Below are 19199 nucleotides of genomic sequence, written 5' to 3' on the forward strand. Positions count from 1 at the left end.
GGGCAGCATGTTAGTGACATGGGGCTCTATGGGAGGTGGTGGAGTGGTGCCTATGGCGGCCAAGCTAAGAGTGGAGCTAGGAGGGCATGAAGAATTAATAAGGTGGAGAATAGTTCTCAATAGTAATGAGTAGATGCCTGGTAGGAACATTTTGCACAATAAAAAGCTTAGATGCTATGTGTGTTAACACAATGCATAGGTTCAAATTTCAAAGTACGCTGACAATGCCTAGATTCAAATTTCAAAGCAAGTTGACACAATGCCTAGATTCGAATTTCAAAGTAAGCTGACACAATGCATAGATTCAAATTTCAATGTAAGTTGACACAATACCTAGATTCGGATTTCAAAGTAAGCTGACACAATACATAGATTCAAATTTTAAAGTAAGTTGACACAATGCCTAGATTTGAATTTCAATGAGTAACACCTAGTTTTGACATCAGGCAATATGGCCAACATGCATTTGTAACATCTAGATTAGAGGTAAGATGGTGTGACTAGAGGCAATGAGTAACATCTAGATTTGAGATAGAGCAGTATGGCTAGAGACAATGAATAACACCTAAATTTAACAGCAGACAATGTGGCAGAGATGCACTGGCAACATCTAGATTAGAGGTAAAGCAGCATGACTAAAGGCAATGAATAACACCTAGATTTGACATCAGACAAAGTGACTATAATACATTGGTAACACCTAGATTTGAGATGGGACAAATTGTCTAAGAGCGTAGAGCCTGTGTTTAGCCCTAGAGTATTCTGAGAAGTTACACAGTGTGTTACAGACCCTCCAACAAGTGTTGGCAGGTAACATCAACATAAGCTCTGGGTTTTAAATGAGGGCAATTCAGTAGCAAACTTGGGTGGGCTAACTAGAACAAGTGGCACAATACACGAAGTGTGAAAAATAGCAGTTCAGATGCCTAACAGCGAGGGGGCAGCCTAGCCTGATGAACATTTTAGAATAGAAAGGTAGTGCAATATGACAAACGTTACTTTCATGACCAGGCAGGGGGTTGTCTACCCACAGGTGGTACTGGTGATACCCAGAATGGCACAAGGAGCATATTAATCATACATAGTATAGCAGCTAGTGTCAGGTTTAAGCCGAAAGACCGCGTGCCTGCATCTGATTTAGACTCAATGTACTTTGAATTGGTGCCGACAGGATAGGGCAGGTGCACGGTGTGAGCAGCAATAGAGGGCTCACGTGCAGTCAATAGGGCAGAGACGATTAACTTCACTGAAATGATCACCGGTGAAAACTAGGATGCTGGCGTTTATGTGCAAACAGTGGCAGAGTTAGATATAAAATAGGCGTGGAGTGCCTTCTATAAAGATGGTAGTGTTACCTTGACAATGGGCTGGTACAGGAGCCAGGGGGGCTGGCAAAACAGGCACAAAACAGGAGCTGGCCTTGCCTCCCGTTGGCCTCAGAGGGAGTGGGCCGGCTTCGCCTGCCAGGGACCAATGGGGGAAGAGATAGACCCGGTGGCCAATGAGAAGGCTGCTGAAGGCCTAGTTAGGCAGAGGGGGCTGTAGGCATCGAACGGGCGGCCATCTTGGAGCTACCAGGTACCTTGTGTACCTTAATGGTGGCGAGAGGCTTTCTGTAGCTTTTCTGGGCGATCCTATGAAAATGTGGCCATTTCTTGTGGAGGATTAAGGAGTACTTGCGTGCCGTAGTACTCGGGCTGCACTAGCGCTTTTTAGAAAAAGCGAAGCGCGGGGGCATCGGTGCTTACCATAATTAGAGGAAGCTTCCCTCATAGAAATAGGGTAAGTTAGGAGTTCTCTTACTTTTAAATAAAGATTATTCAGAACACGTCAGTCGGCGGCCCGATTCCTCCTTCTGGTTCACCACAATATTCAATACTGTCCAAAGGAAAACTGTCAAAATAGGACAAGGTCGGTGCAAAAAACTTTATGCAAATAATTTCAGTAGCCACTAGTTATTGGCTAGTGATAACTGACTTGTGCAAAGTAAGAAATGGTGTGCTGTGTGCATGAGTAGAAGTGAGTGGACGAGTGACGTTGTATGCTTGACTAGCAAATTGCAACTTGAAAATATTACCCATGCTGAGGAGTATAAACACCAAACAAGAGGGAAGCATATTCCAGTGGAGATTCAACTCTAGAACAAGGGATAATACATCAAAATTTAGGAGATGATGATGATAAGACATTCAGAAAATGTATTTTCAAAATGTGGAAAAACACAGAGGTAATAAAGGGGACAAACAAACAGAACATCTGATTGAGAGTATATGGTGATATAGAAGGCCGAGAAATTGGGGAGGACGGGACGAACTGGATGGATCAGGAGGACCTTACCCTTTTCAAGTTCCTTGGTCTTTGTATTCTGTGAACATTTACAGTTATAGACGAGCATGATAAAATACAAATATAACTACAGCATAGCTTATTTTGTGTGACAAAGGGCCTTCTAATAAGGGTGTGGCACAGCACACATGGTGCTGTAATATGCATCTACTCAGCCCACTGCTACTCCACCTCTCTGAATACCAACCAAGGAAAGCCCTTCGTACTTGTCTGTAAACTAACCCCTCACACGTTTCCCCATTTCACAAAGTGGATTTCTTCCTTGTTCTCTAGCCCCTTTGCAGGATGCAACCCTCATGCCTTTTTCCATCACACCTTCCGGATATCTACAAATCTGCTCAGTGTGTGCACTTTGATAATTTCTTCCAAACATATAGACTTTTTCCCACACACCAAAAAGATCCAGCGTTTTCAATGGGTGCACTCCTTCTCTTGTGGCTCCAACTCGGTGCCTGAATGCATCCCTTACTTATGTGGCCCATCTAAAACCCTTTTTTCTAGAGGGCACTGATGCCTGGTCTTCTTTTATGGATCACTCATCTGAACCTTTTACCCCACACTTCTACGCTACGTTTCAACCGATTGAGAGGTGCTCTCAATTTTTCAGAAACTATGTTAAGATTCAGTCCTCATTTTTTGCCTCTCACTTTAAAGCACACCTTAGTCTGTTCAGAGTGCGCCCCTCCTGTTTTATAAACCTGGGAAGAATGTGCCTCCTAGGCCTATCTCACACTCACATTTGTATCAACAAATCACTTTTGATGGTTCCAGTCTAGAAGCTCTCAGTAAAAGGTTGTTCAATTGAGTTAATGCATACCTATAAGTCTGGCAAGCTCACAGAGCCCCCAGGGCACATGGACAGGAAGCACAGCACAGTGAGTCTCTTGAAGGGCGATATTACATAAATGGTCGGAGAAGCAGCAGAGGCACTCTGTCACACTGGCATTGCACAGGTTCAAAAGAACGTTGAGACCCAGTGGCTTCAGAGAACTCAGGTGTAGCTTCCAGTTGGCGTCATCAAACTGGATGCTGGAAGGGTTCTGCTGGTCCTGCGACAGGCTAAGCATCTCCAAGTGGTAGTCACAAACGTAATCTTCAGTCTCAGAAGCAAGAGCATCCGTCTCAGCACCCACCTTGTAAGCATAGAGGGAGGGAAAATAGATCATGAAAAATAGAACTCTTTGTGAAAAAGACAGTTAAAGTTACTCACTATATTGTCCTCCAGATTAATGAGGAGTTCCCCCTCCCCCTTTAGAACATAATATGAGAGCAGTAGGACAAAGGAAAGGGGTGCATTTCTTGATATGTTCAAGTCACCTTCCTCTAGACCAATGCAAGGATTTGTAAGAATAGAGAAGGTCTCCGTTTCTTAGCTATCATGTCCAAGTTGACCATCATTTCTGATCGATGTAGGATTGAACTCTAACAAAATGCTAGCAAATGGCATGAGAGGTGTGCTTCATATATCAGTACAAGTGAAATGTGTTAATAAAAAGTCCTTGGTGTACTCTTCCCTCCAGGGAGCGAGCACCAATAACCCCCAGAGAAAGAAGTACATTGATAGTGGTGCACCGTTTCAATATACTAGAGATGACTCGGCACACAATGGAAGACATGAAAAATACTTCTTCCAAGTACGCTGTTGGGATGCTCTCTTGATGCCCACGCCGTCAACATCCATGGCCTCATTACTGAGCGGGGCGTGTACATACTTGCCATCACAGAATCATGGCTTCACCCCACCTCTGGGCCCCTACTATCTATTGCCATCCTCCATATGTAGGACTGACCACACTGGTACCCCGGGAGGTGGGGTGGCGCTCATCGCAAAATCCTCCCTCCTCTTCAGGAGCAATGACTCCCCTCAAGTGCCAGGTTACGAATCGCTCCTCTTGAAACTGTCCATTAATCCACAGATGAACTACAACCTTCTCCTGCTGTACCAACCATCAATCGCAACTAGTCGACCTGAAGCCGATCTCCCTTTTGATCACTCCACTAGTCAAGCCTTCCAATAATTCATCATCCTAGGACACTTCAATCTGGATTACAATGACTCCAGTGACAACCTAGCATCCCTGCTCAACCAAGCATCACAAGAAATTAACTTTACACAATTAGTCAACTCACAGTAAGGGAGGCACTCTAGATTGGATCCTCAACAACATCACTCTCGAAATCTCCTCCATCGCCTCAGTAGCCTGGTCAGACCATTTCCTTATCGAATTTGTTATTGTGCACTCTATCCCGCCAGCTACCTCCCTTACCACAGCCACTCCGATCTTGGTCCACAACACTCGCAAACTAATGTCAGAGTTGCTCATGCTTAGCCTCTCCTCCTTTTTCTCTTCTACTCCACCAGGCAACAACTGCCCTCAAGCCATCGACAACTTTTATCACGAGAGCCTCCTTTTCATGATGGATCAACATGCCCTTCTCAAATGCAACCCTCCAAAACCACACAAACCTACCAACCTCTGGTTCTTCGATGAACTTGTGTCGCTACACAGAAACAAGAGAGCCCTCGACCACTTCTACCAAATAAAACCCTCCCCTAACCATGCTAATCTCGCTATAGCTTCTAAAGGCTACAAGTCAGCTGTCTTCACCCACAAAGCAAATGTGTACATCACCAGAATTTCAAATGCCAGTTCTAAATCCAAAGAATTGTTTTCCATCCTGCGCGAGTTGGAAAACCATATCACCCCCAACTCTCACGTTAGGGTTGACAAAGAATGGTGAAGCACTATTCAGGATGCCCTATCCATTGAAATCAACTTCCTAAGAAATAAAACCCCTACAAAAGATGTTTTAAAAAAGATTAGCCGCCAAAGCTTCCTCCCTCACCTCCTTAACTCCCCTCTCCCACACCAACGACACTGGGAAAAACCTTTTCTCATTCTCACAAGTCTCTGAAGATTATGTTCTGGAGACCATCCTGTCACTCAAACCCTCAAACTGCAAGGGTGACTCATGTCCATCCCACATTTTCAAGCTGTGTGCGCCCACGGTATCTCTAATCATCACAGACTTTGTAAATACCTCTTTCGAGACCTGCACTGTTCCCAACAATATCAAATCCACCTGGGTTACACTGCTCCAAATAAAAGAATCTCTCGATCCTTCTTTACCCAACAATTACCAACCCCTCACCACCGTCCCCCTTTTACCTACAATTCTTGACCGCATTGCCTATTCACAAGTCCAACTTTTCCTAGAAGCCCAGAAACTCTTAGGTGCTACACAATCAGGGTTCAGACCGAAGCACAGCATGGAAACAGTTTTTCTGGACTTACAAATGCAGCTAGGCAGCATCAGGGATACAGGTAACCTGGCTATATTGCTCCTCTTTGACCTCTCTGCTGCGTTTGACTTGGTTGAGCAAAACACGCTCTGCCAACACCTCGGCTCTCACTTCCTCTTCTCATCAGATGCTATTGCCTGGGTTAAATCCTTTCTGCGGGATCGCAAGTCAATAATATGCATTGGGACGTCTGCAGCTGACCCCATGCCATTGCCTTTGGGCATTCCTCAATGCTCTTGCCTGTCCCCCACCCTCTACAACGCTTACACAAAGCCTCTAATCAAATACTTTGATATCAAATACATCAACTTTGCTGATGATACACAAATCCTCATCCCCATCACGGGTAACCGCTCTGAGGACACAATCATCATCAACAAGATCTACTCCACCATCCACAACTAGATTGCCATACATAATCAGTGCTTAAATGAGTATAAAACCGAAGTACTGATTGTGGGTTCCCCTTTCATCTCAGCAAGCTCACCTCTGCCTACTCCTCTTTCTCCACTAATGGCACCTCCATCCCTGTCCTCAGACAACTCAAAACTCTGGGAGTTTATCTGGACTCTTAACTGAACATGACCAGGCAAATGAATGCCCTTGCATCCTCTACAGCCTACACGGCGAAACTCATCTCCCTGACTAGGCAATTCCTGTCGCCAACCAACTGCCTCACGCTTGCCAGAGCGATCATCACCAGCAAACTTGATTATTGCAACGTTCTCCTCATGGGCGCTTTAGCAGTCAACCTATTCAAGATGCAACTCCTCCAAAACAAAGCTCTTTGTGCGGTCCTGGGATTGCGCCGATCCGACCACAAGCCTGCCTTTAGGCGCGAAGCCCGCTGGCTACCCGTAAGAGCATGCATAGAGTTAAAAACTCCAACACTGGCACACTGCTACATTTACAATCTCGCCCCTAAGTACCTAATCAACAGCATCTCCCAGAAACACCACTCGCATGCTCTCCACTCATCTCACAGCTCCACTCTTGCCATTCTACGATTCAAAAAGGCTAGAGCGGGAGGAGTCATTGCCCCCACACTTTGTAACTCTCTTCCTTCAAACATCAGAGATGAAGCCTCCTACACAACCTTCAAGAAACCGGTGAAAACATGACTCCTCAATAAATATGATTAATGACACACTGCATCCTTCGCCGCTATCACCTCACCTACCATACCTGCCTGTTTTCGCTGTGTTATAAATCTTCCTCTTTTGTACAAACACAGTGATGCCCTTGTGTTTGGGCATAACACAAATGTAAAAAAAAAAAGTCCCTAGTGTACTCTTGGCTCCAGTGAGTGAGAGCATCCAGAGAAAGAATTCCACTGATAGTGGTCCACCATTTCAATATACTAGAGATGACTTGGCACACAATGGAAGACATGAAGCCTGGCTTGCCTGGTCTAGAGCCAACCTGTCATTACAATTCAGTTTGCAAAACTTAATTACTTTCCATTGGGGAAAAACAGGAAGCCATGATGCTTACTCATATGAACATTAAAAACATCCTTTGGTAAGAACAGGGGGAAGAGTTTAGTTTGAACAATTACACTGTACATAAGAAAACCTGCATTGGTCTAAGAGGAGAGGGAGTGCCGTATACACGGCCCGCGGTAGCGGTCGTGTAGTTATGGTTCCGTTGCTAAAACTCATAGGAAGACCACTTTTTCAGCGGCTTATAACTTTTCTTCCCCTGGAGGAATTCTCACCAAACTTTGCAAAAAAAGTATATGGCCCGCTCTGAATTTTTTCGCCACGTTTGGTGAGGTTTCGTGCAGGGGTGAAAAGTTATAGGGGGTCCCAATTTTTTTTTCTCCCATAGTCTGAATGGGCAAAAACTTTGCGCACGGCTACAGGCCGAACGGCGGGACGGATTTGCACCAAATTTGTGGCAGGAGCGGGGGCTTGGGTCAGAAAGCATGCTTGTGTTTGGTGGAAATCCGACCAGTACTTTTGTTGCAAAGAAGTGAAATGTACATCTCAAAAAATGTGTGATATCTGGCTCCGCTCCGCAGACCAATTTCCCTGTTAGCTCTGTGGACAGAAAGCTCATTGGCTTGCAGTACTCCTTGCTGTCCGGCCGGTGGTTGGCTGGAGAGAAGCGTGCTGTGCGTCAAAGTTTTTGGGAAACGTCGCCATGGTGTATCTGAGGACAGTGCAGCGCCGAAAGGGACTGACAAACAATGTACGGCATGTGATGGTGGAGAGAGAAGTGGGGTCATCAGAGATATGTGATTATTAGGTGGCGGAAGACAGTGGTGTGCCTGCAGTATCTATGCGTACTGCGCCAATTTGCCGGTCCCTGCACAGGTCCCAACCATGTGAGGCGAATGCAGGCAGCCTTTGTTGCAACCTCTTACCTTGCTGCCTGGTGGTACCTGAGTAGCAGACGGGGAGTGCATTGCAAAACATATTACGCCATGTGGTGGTGGGAAGAAGGGATGGAAAGGTTGGGAGAGTGAGAGGTGAATCATCTGAGATATGTCAATAGGTGGCCGAAGACGATGTGCCTGCAGTGTCCTTGCGTACACCGCCAATTCGCGGGTCTCTGCATAGCCGCCTCCCATGTGTGCTGCATACAGGCAGGCTACCTTATGGCATGATAGCTGGAGCAGAGACCTATTTTCATGGTGACTGGTGGGAGCTGAATTGCAGCAGGGGAGTGCATTGCACATGGCATGCACATTATAAGACAGCGTGTACTCTGGTGTGTTGCATGGATGGGGGCCTTGCAGCGACAACTATGTGCCGTGGTTGGAATTAGGTTTCACATTGTTCCTTTCTGTGTGTAGTACGTCAGCATTGCATAGATGTTTGATTCCATGGGTGTGGTGCTTCTTAGCACATCCTACTGTGTTTAATCCATGGCTGCAGCTACTGGAGTGAACAGTTGTGCAGTGAGTCCACTGAGTGCAGTGTTGTAATACTGACCGTATCGAAGAGGGTAGGGATGAAGTGCACCTTCTATGTGCATGGGTACGGCAGTGTGTGAAGTGGGCCCAATTCTTCAATAGTGTGTGCATAGAAGTGGAGACGGACTCAAGTGCATATCGCATCGGATTGTGTAGTGTTCATTATGCAGACTGGTGACTTCTGTACTGCAGTAGGACGTATTGCTTTTCTGTACTGAATGGTGAGCTGGGAGACGTAATATGTGAATTAAAGTGGGTATGGGTGCCAGAGGCTGTGTTATGTTTCCATGAATAGCTGTATTACGGTGTGGAGGTTGGGTAGTAGTGGCGGTGGCTGTGGTATGTATGAAGTGTGGTACGTTGCAGTGGGTGAGGGCAAGGCCTAGATTATTGGGTGCATGGCCAAAGGCCGTAAGCCATGCACCCAATAGGCTAGGCCTTGCCCACACCCACCGCAGCAATGCAGTTTACACGGCAACTGACACAGACTCCTCATCTTTACAGAATGGTTGTGGAGCACATTGTACACTTGATAGAGCACCAGAAGTCAGCGTACCTGCAAATACTGTTGGTTGGTTGGTTGGGCAGTAACACCATCGTATGTGAATGAAAGTGGCTAGGGGTGCCGGAGACTGTGTTAAGTTTGTAGATCCTGGTAGAAGGTGAATCGTTCTATGCATAGCCGTATGACGGTGCAGAGCTTGGGTAGGAGTGCCAGTGGCTGCGGTATATGTGTGGATTGTGATACTTGATGAAATGTTGCCATGCATGACTGCATTACGTTGTGGTGGGGGTGGCCAAGGCCTAGACTATTGGGTGCGTGGCCAAAGGCCATAGGCCATGCACCCGAAAGCCAAGGCCTTCACTACACCCACTGCAGCAATGCAGTTTTGACTGCATCTCTCAGAGGGTGGTCCCCTTCACAGAATAGTTGTGAAGCACATTTTACGCTTCATAGAGCACCAGAAGTGCACGGACATGCATACATTGTTGGTTCCATGAGTGCGGTCATTGTTGGAACATCCTATGGTTTTCGGTTTATGGCTGGAGATTGTGCAGTGAAAAATCTTGCAGTGTGCCCACTGGATGCAGGGTTGGAACAATGTCAGTATACAAGAGGGTAGGGTTAAAGTGAATCTTCTATGTGCTTTGACATTCTGGTTTGTGTAGCTACCTGGGAGTAGGCCCAATGTTGTGAGGATTGTGCGGTTTGGTTGCCAGTGACATAATACTTTGTGCATCTAAGTGGGTAGGGGTGGTGGAGGCAGTGGTTTGTTTGTGGATTCTGCATGCATCGCTGTGTTATGGTGCTGGGGGGCTGTGTAGAAGTGCAGCTGGCTACATTACGTTTGTGGATTGTGGTTTATGGCTACATGTTCTCATGCATGGCTCCATTATGTTCTGATGGGTGTCGGTAAGCAGTAGACATGTCTGTGCATGGTCAAAGGCGTGATGGGTGCCGCTCTGGACGATTTTGGATGCTGACATCGTGGATTTCTTCGCACACCTTTGTATGGAAGGTGCTTTGGAAGCACACGCGACATGTACTCAGAGTGTTGAATGGTAAATATGGAGTGCTGTACAGAAATGATAGTGTTGAATAAAGAATTCTTGGCTGTGATTGGTACATGCATGCGTGAATATTTCACAATCCTCAATGAGGGAATGCTGGAAGAACAACAGTGAAGAGGGGAGAAGGACTGCCCCTGCTTCATTGGGATGCAGCCCTCACTGTAGCTGGGAAAGCGCATGTGCCACATCCTGCCATTCTCAGCATGGTGGGCATGAGAATGGAACTGTGGGAATTATGGAATCATGTGTCAAAGGTGTGGTTCACAGGAAGGGGCGGTACTACTTTCTCCCAATACTCTGTGTAATGAGGTTGGTGGACATGGAGAGATGCAGTGCTGATCGTGGGTGATATATGTGAACAAGATCTGTACAGGTATGCCATGCAGAGGCGTTGCTGCTTATTTCGCGTTGGAAGGAGTGGACGTTTTGTGGGCCAGTATCGATGCGTGCAGTTTTGGTGGGATTGTTCGCCTTTGCAGACATGTGGCCTCCATCGTTACTGGTGAAGTGTTATGATGCCTACCCCCAGGGATCCAGATCAAGTCCAGCAGCCCCGGAAGCAGGCATCAAGTTATTCCAAGCAAGCCCAACAACCGCTGCTAGGGGCCATTTGGGTGCAGTCCTGGCGTCTATGGCGCCAGGCTCATATGAAGAGTCAGTCCTGGCGCCACAGGCGCCAGGCTCATAAAATAAAACTTACCTGATGCAGACCATGCTGCAAACTTACCTGATGCCGACCATGCTGCAACAGCTCCAAGCCAAAAGAGGCTTGAAATGGACTACTTTACCTTGGGGCTATTTTCTACTCGGGTGGGGTCAGGGAGGAATACTTACCTGGGACTATTTTGGAGGCTATTTAAACCACGCCCGAAGAGCAGCACACGCTTCGTGTTATTCTACATCCAGCAGTGTAACGCTCACCGTGCCTGCAGTCAGCATCCAGTCTTCTGCCACGTCCGCCTCGAGTCTGGAGCTCCTAGAAAAAGGGAGAGAGAAGGAGAAAAGGTTAGAACAAGAGCAATATCTTTGATCCTTACCTGAATTCCCGATCCACCGTGCCTTCGAGCTGGAAGAAAGAAGTTATTTTATGCCTGCTGCAGCGCCGCGCTGAACTCACCGGCCTTCGCAACATCTTCATTATCCACCGCATCCTTCTGCATGTTCCCGCCGCACTCCGGCACCTAAGGGGAACACAACAACAGCAAGGTGAGCCAAGGGAATAAACAGAGGCAATATTAGTTACCCCCCATAGACTTACCTGATTTTACCAACGGGGGTACTATTCCTTTTCACGGGTCGGCGCAGCCTCCACCGCATCCTCGCCGTACCCCGGCCCCTAAGGGGAACAAAAGGACAGCAAGGTGAAACAAAGGGACAAACAAGAGGAAACCTCCTCGCCACAAAAGACTTACCTAATTTAACCGCCGGAGGCATTATTCCCCGAGACTTCATACTTTCTCTCAGTGCCTGAATAAGGGAGAAAGCAACAGGTTACATACTGACACTATTTTATCGAACTGTGTTGGATAATACAAACCCTTTACCTGAATATCACCGGTTGCCACTAGGAACTCTTCGCTAGGGTCAAGCTGCAACCTGCAAGGAATCAGACAAGAGTGAAAGTCGGACATTGGAACTCTTACGAACTACATACTTACGGCGTCTTGCCGGAAATCTCATGTTCTGGAACTCACCAATTCCTTCGAACCAGTGAAGCAACTGGTGATCTACGCGCCCCTGCTCTCAATGCAGGATGGAGAGCTCATCTTTCCAAACCATCAGGTGAGACTATAAGAGGGGACATCAAAGGTGATCAGTGGGGAGAACAGCCAGGGTTGGGGGGGGGGGGTTTACGCTCAACTCCACGGGTGGTTAATTCCCTTTCTCTATTTGCAGAAGAATATTCCTACAGGCCAAGCAAACGAAGCTAGGTGAGCCAGTCCAGTCCGTCATCTCGGCACTACGCGTCACATTGGTGGAGACCGCAGCTGTCCAGTTCATATCGACGCACCTGTGGGAGCCAGGTGAGCGTAACATGAAGTCGTCATGGTGCATTACGGAGGTCTACATTTGGGTTACATGTCGTATGGATGTTTGCCCAGTCACCTGAAGAAGTTGATGACTGCAGTGATGCAGTCTTTTTACAATTGCCAAGGTCATTTTCTCACCCATTCCTCTAAAAGGAGTATGGGCCCATGCTGGTGTAATTTTTCCCCAGCCACAGCTCGGAAGGTGTCTTATGAACAGAAACATGTCTGTATTTATGTGCACTGACGGCATGTTGTCCACCCACTATGAGAGCATGAATTTCCAAAACATACACTGCTTTCATGCAAATGGCATTTATTTGACCGCCATTGGCAATACTAGTTTCTTGTACAGTGTGCATGAAACGTTGCCCCAATTCGGTAAAAAAATCAATTAAGGAGGAGAAGCAAACAAAGTCATACAAAGAGAAAACAAAAAAGGTGGTTTGCAAGCACGTAAAAAACAACAATAAAACACATACAAAACACAAAAACAAAGAAAAAATAAAACCTTTTCAGAGGGACCACTAAAGACCCAATCACCTACCTTGTTTCTCAATTCCCCCCTACCCCAATCTCCCTATTCCTAGAACGAAAACACTGCGGATTACGATGTACATTCAGGATTACACGTGCCACATGCTGCCATTTTCAGGATCGGAGCCATGGAAATGGGACTGTGGAGCGAAAGACACTCCTCAATAAGGTTTGTGGTTGTGGTGTGTACGCAAAAAGTGTAGTCAAAGGTCTCTTTGTATAAAGAAGTGCAGAAGGCTATGGTGGAAGTGGGCAAGGTAATGGTCTGGCATCCTGGGTGTATGCATGAACTGTATGTACTTGTTTTAAGTTTGTAACATGAATGCAGTGCTGTTTGCGAGCTATAATTTTTGAAGTGTGCAGTAAGTGGGGTACTGCGGGGAAAAAAACCTGTGAAGTGTACAAGGTAAGTGGCTGGCATCCTACTGTCATGAATGCATTCTGTGTATGAAATCATATGATGTGCCATTGTATGCTATGGCATGCGTAATGCGCCTATACACACGTTTAGCAAAGCACAATGAGACAAGGGATGGGGGAACAGAGAGGAGACAGAGACAACGAACATTCTAGGCCTGGTGTGACTTACATCACCCAAGTGCATAGGTGGGCGAGGGGAAGGTCCAGTACATGGGTAGAAGAAGAAATGACAATAAGTAAAAATATGGGCTGATTGTGCCAAGTGCAAGGATAAGTGCACACATCAGGTGGTGCAGGAACTGTTAGGGATACAGAAAACAGTCCCCAAGTGCGGGGTTTGCTAGAAAGGCAGTGCAGGGATTCGGCTGGCAGGGGGAAGTGTTATGGGCCCAACATCACAGAGTCACCAAGTAACCAGTGCAGAACCAGTTTACGCCAGGCAGTCAGCCAGGGAGAGGAGAAGAAGCAGACGCAAAGAGAAAAGCTTTGAGGTGCTTCCGGAACTGGCAATGGTTCCCCTCAGGTTTCAGGGAGGCTGTTGCAGAGGGAGGGCCCATCGGAAAAAAAACATCTACCACCAACTGGTTGCTTGCAGAAGCATTTGACCCTGAGGGAGTTGGAGGTGGATGAGGGAAGAGCTCGAGCACAGAGATATATAGTAAGTGAGAGTTGAAGGTATTGAGGTCCCAGGGCCCAGACGGCCTTCTGCATAATGCAGAGGGTTTTCACCTTATTCCTCGCAGCCACTGGGAGCTATTGCAGACATTTTAGTGCAGAGGAGATACCATCCCAAGTCGTGCAGTCCTCTTGTGGATGTGTTGCAGAGGGAAGAAGTGGGCAGATTTAAAAAGAGCCTGTTGCAATAGTGCAGCCTAGACCGAAGCACAGATGTGCAGACAGTGACCTTTTGGAAACTTGCTTTAGGTTGGTAAGATACATGCAATGCTGTTTTTGGTGGCTTATCTTTATGATTTATGTAGGAGATGGGTTAGTGGGGAAAACATTTCGTAGCATTGCTGGAAGGAACATAGAGAGCTCCTGTTTCGATATTACAATGTATGATATGGGTAAATGAAAACGTTGCAAACACATACCACTGAAATGCCACTGGATGGTAGTGGATCGGAACAAAAAGACAGTATGCTTTTAAAGAACGTAATGGAAGCTCAGTGATGGATACCATGCACAGAGGCACTTATAACACAGTGGTAAACGTACTGCAGAAAAAGATTTCATGCCTCCATTTTATGGTGATGGGTGGGCATGTGGAGACATGTGGATGCACAAATCTTGCAATCTTTTACTGATCTTTCTACTGCACGTGCTTTTGAGTGACAGGACACTTGCAGGCAGATTTTGTAACGGTACCTATGAAGTATTGTGCAGAACTGACAGTGCTAGATGCTAACATCTTGGATGGCATGGTGGAATCTTGTGTGCCTATTTACCCGTACCCAATGAGGTGGTGGTGGACAAAAGATAGTGGAAAGGGAAGAAGGACTGCTCCTGTTTTACTGAGGTGCAGCCTTTGCATTACTTTGGGAAGGGCACGTGCCACAATCTGCGTTTCTCACCATGCTGGCCAATGGACATGGGACTTTGGGGATTATCCAATCAGGTACTGTGGGTGTGGTTCACAGGAAGGGGCGGTCATACTTTGGTACATTACTCTGCATAGTGAGGCTGGCAGACATGGCAAAACACATTGTCTTGACTTTGGGTGATGCCTTTGTGATAGATCTGCACAAGTATGCCCTGGAAAGACACTTTGATGGCAATTATGGTTTGGAAGGAGTTGACGCATTTTGGAACGCTGTCTACGAGCGCAGGTTCGCCGCCATGCATGCACTTTGCAAAGACCTAGCCACTTTTGCTACTGCCGATGTCATTGTCATCCAATACGGCTGCATGCATAAGGGTTAAGTGTCTTGTTTAGGTTTGTTCCGTCGATTGCAGAGGTTGCTAAATCTAGTCAAGAGGCTTTTACCCACTGCCAAGGTGCTTTTCTCATCCATAACACCACGAAGAGTAAGGGACAATGTGCCTGGAGGTTGTTCCAAGCCAGAGGCAGGAAGGTGTCTCATCAACAGAAGCATGCATACTTTTTTGTCCGCTGGTGGGATGTTCTTCTGCAACAATGACCTCATTAGTTGTGGAAATGTGGAGTTTTTCCAGGCAAATGGAATTTCGCTGTTACCCATTGGTAATGCTGTTTTGTTTGCCCATCTACAAGATGCAGTGAAGAGTTTACTATAACAATGTGCGCACAAGAAAACACAAAATCAAATAAAAACTGAAAAAAAGGTGTTTCTCTTAAAAAAAAAAGAAAAACAAGGCTCTTTTCAAAGCCACCCCTTACAACGAACTCCCCCTACGCTGGTTGCAAGTTATTCCCCCACGCCCGCATGCAGCACGAAAGCCACATCCAGGGATTTTGAGGATGGCCGCCATGGAAATTGGACGGTGGGGATTGTCCAATCAGGTGCTCAGGGTGTGCGTCACAGGAAAGGGCGGCAATAGAAAGTGCGGCTCCTCCTGCTTTACTGGGGTGTGGCCCTTGCCGTACTTGGGGAAGCGCACGTGCCACATTCTGCGCTTCTCACCATGCTGGCCAATAGAAATAGGACTGGGTGGATTGTCCAATCAGGTGCGCAGGGTGTATGTCACATGAAAGGGCAGCAATATTTTTTTTCATTACTCTGTGTAGTGAGGTTGGCAGGCAGAGATGGAGAGACGCACTGTCTTGATAGTCAGTAATGCATTTGTGGAAAATCTGTTCCAGTATGCCGTTGAAAAAGGCTTTCGTGGCAATTTCGATTTGGAGGGAGTGGAGGCTTTGTGGTGCTGTGGCGATGTGTGAAGTTTCGGCGCTGTGCTTGCAGTATGTCGACGAGTGGCCACTTTAGCTACTGTACATGGTGTGGTCGTGCACTATGGAGCATTCCATTTGGGTTCTATGGCTTGTTCCCGTGTGTACCGTCAACTGAAGAAGTTGATGAAAGCAGTTAAGCTAATTTTTCCCACTGCAAAAGGTGCTTTTCTCATGTTTACCACCGAGAATAGTATGGGACTATTCCAATGATTCCGGTTGCCAGCCAGAGGTCGGAAGGGGTCTCATCAACAGAAGCATGTGTGACTTCTTGAGTGCTGCTGGGATGTTCTTCTGTGAGAATGAGAACATTGGTTTTCGATATATACACCTTTTCAAAGCAAAATGCATGTCTTTGTCGACCAGTGTCAATGATATTTTGTTTCACAATCTACAGGCTGCACTGAAGAACCTATTGTAAGAATGTGAGCTGACGTAAAAACACAAAAATACTTATAAAAACCGCAAAAAAGGTGTTTCTATGGAAGCACCTTTTTAAAAAAAACTTTAAAAAAAGGCTCTTTTCAGAGCCACCACAACTAACGATGTCCCTCACCCTGGTTGAGATTTATTCCCCCACACCCACGCGCGCACAACATGAAAAGTCAGCGGACATTGCGATAGTTGCAGGGTTGCATGTGTTACATACGCCCCTTTTGCAGATGACGGCCATAGAAATGGCCCTGTAGAGGCTACAGGATTGGTCAATAAGGTTTCTGGGTGCAGTTAGTACGCACAGACTGTGGTACACAGTGTATTTGTCGACAGAAATGCAGAGGGTGCGATTATAGCTGTTTGTTTCACGAGCCACAGCGTACGGGTTTTGGGGGAGTTCTAAATACATTGATTGAAAGTTAAAGGGAACACACTTTAGTGGCTGCTCATTTTGGACTCTATCATGTGGATGTGTACTGCTGTGGAGTACCTAAAATGAAGTGACTGATTTTGGTTTGTCTGTGTGACACTTTGGTGACGCACAATCATGTCGACATTATTGTTCTTCATTGTGGAGGGAAAATTGCACAGCATGGTACACGAGTTTCAGTGCCGTTTGCGATGAAGGAGGCACTTGCCCAGGTCATGCGTCTGTTTCTGATCTCCTGCATAACTTTCTATCGCATTACGCAGACACTGATGTAGCTGCGTCATTTTTCATTTGGTCCGCAAATGGAGAAAGCACAGTACATTGTGAAGAAGTCTATTTGGGCCTTTCTACGACATGTGCCAATGGCGTACTTCACACATGAGAATATGACGTTTCACAGCACAAACAGTTTTTCCCAGCTATAACGGTCATCTCCCTATTCCTGCCAACCCGATTTCTGCACGCCCTATCCAAATTGCCTCACTGCCCTTCTTGAAAGTAGTGGAATAATTTTTGTAATAAGTGTTGCACACTTAAACTCTTCAAAACGCTATGCAACACAAAGAAAACTTTCTACAGCTAACCCCTTTCTAACCGATTGAACTACAGCGTTTTGCACAGTGCCGCACCTCCCTTTATTTCGCGCACACTGTGTGGAGCGTATACGGTGCGCCGGGCTCTGCATCCGTTCATTGGCAATTCCCTTGTTCAACTCTGTAAGGAGCTTTCTTTATTTCCTTTTTTTCCTTTCCCAGTTCATTTCTATTTATTTTGGTCGTCTAACACACACCACAAAAGGAACAGCAGGCAAGGCCCGGTACGGAAGGGGCAGCACCTGCATGGTTAACGTAGATGACGTGCAGAGAGAGGAAAATATTGAGTGGCCCTCACCTATAAAGGCGCCAGTCATTGTCATGCTCCCGGACGAACCCTTCCCACGCAATTCCAAGTACCTTCCCTCTGTAGAGTAGCATGTTGCAGTACAAGTACAATACAATGCCCTTTTCCAGGTAAGGGTCTGTTTTAGAGCTACGCTGCCCTACAGAAGTGCCCCTGTTGTTGGCCACATCAGATGTGGAAAATGCTGTACATGAAATTACCCTACTGCATTGTTGGACGGGCAGCACCCTGCCCACTGGTCCCTAGTGCTTCGATTTCAGTTGTCACATGCAGTACAAACACTTCATGCTACACCATTAGCCGTAGGACTAGCATTCACAGAGATGCATACATTCTGAAATACAAGAATGCTTATGACAACGCGAAACACAGCTTCATTACGTCAAGCAGGAAGATAATTATTCAGCGCAACCCATGCGGCTACAGTACTTTTCTAACCACCACTCACATTGTTTGCGCTCTGAAGATTCTGCTGTTTGCTTACTTGCCTTTACATGCACTATGTGCGTGACCAAGCCGCACCAGCTTTGCAATTTTGCAGACTCATTACAAACTGTTGCACCTGCAGTTACATGTTTTCTTCAACTGTACGACCCGCAGGCGACAACTTGACACTTTCCGTCATAGTGCTCAGTGCAGAGATGGTGTGTCTGTTTCACGGGTCATGGAAAGGCAAGCAGCACAACAATCAAATTAATGCAACATTTAACACGCCCACGTTACAATGGAGGTTGCTGTTCCTTGTTTACCAGTGGGCCTCATAGAGCCAGTCGTGCTGCAGCCATACATTGGTAGGTTTGCACAGCCACCCACGTAGTCGGCAGGAGTACTTGAAATGCGGTAGTTTACCGTATGAATCCGTAGGGCTGGCGACAGGGGCGGTGTTACCAGCACACATAGGATGCCCTACACATGGATATAGCTGTATAATGGATACACGTGCGCTCCCACAACTAATTAAAAGTGCATTAGAAGATGGGGCCATGCAGCCACTAATGGAGTCCTACGGATACCTGCAGTGCGATTGCATATACGCCGGCCAGGTGCAGTCTCTCTAGGAAACGTCCATATTGCTCACCTGCAGTCATCTCGGACAGTACTGTGCGGCACAGATTCACCATGCAATGTTAACACAAAAAGAGAAACCACTCAAACACTCACCAATACTTACCATGTACATCTGTAATTGCTAAAATACACTAACCCTATTAGGAAAAGGAAGGGGTAGCACAAATTGATGCACACACCGGAGAATTTGGCCTTTCCACAACTTCATCATGAGTGCAGCCAAGGAATCAGTGACAAACCATTCAGTTGCAGTACCAAAAACCTATCATCTTTACAGAAAACACTATGCTAAAGCAACGTTCTGGTTACAGTGCCCTACTAAAAACCTATGAAATTCACTACCAAAAAACATTGTTAAAGGGACGTTATGG

General features: G+C 46.5%; 1 protein-coding gene across 5 annotated transcripts in view; it reads right to left on the minus strand.

Moving 5' to 3' along the window:
• TMEM94 (transmembrane protein 94) overlaps positions 1–19199 on the minus strand; it is a 2019771-nt gene that overhangs the window by 1151591 nt on the left and 848981 nt on the right. For all 5 annotated transcript variants that reach the window (XM_069654803.1, XM_069654805.1, XM_069654804.1 and 2 more), the window contains one exon: positions 3164–3479. In XM_069654803.1, coding sequence (XP_069510904.1) covers positions 3164–3479 — 316 coding nt within the window. The remainder of the gene's footprint in view (positions 1–3163; positions 3480–19199) is intronic.

The sequence above is a fragment of the Ambystoma mexicanum genome, chromosome 3q (genome assembly GCF_040938575.1).
Source record: "Ambystoma mexicanum isolate Mex_15411 chromosome 3q, UKY_AmexF1_1, whole genome shotgun sequence".
Lineage (NCBI taxonomy): Eukaryota > Metazoa > Chordata > Amphibia > Caudata > Ambystomatidae > Ambystoma > Ambystoma mexicanum.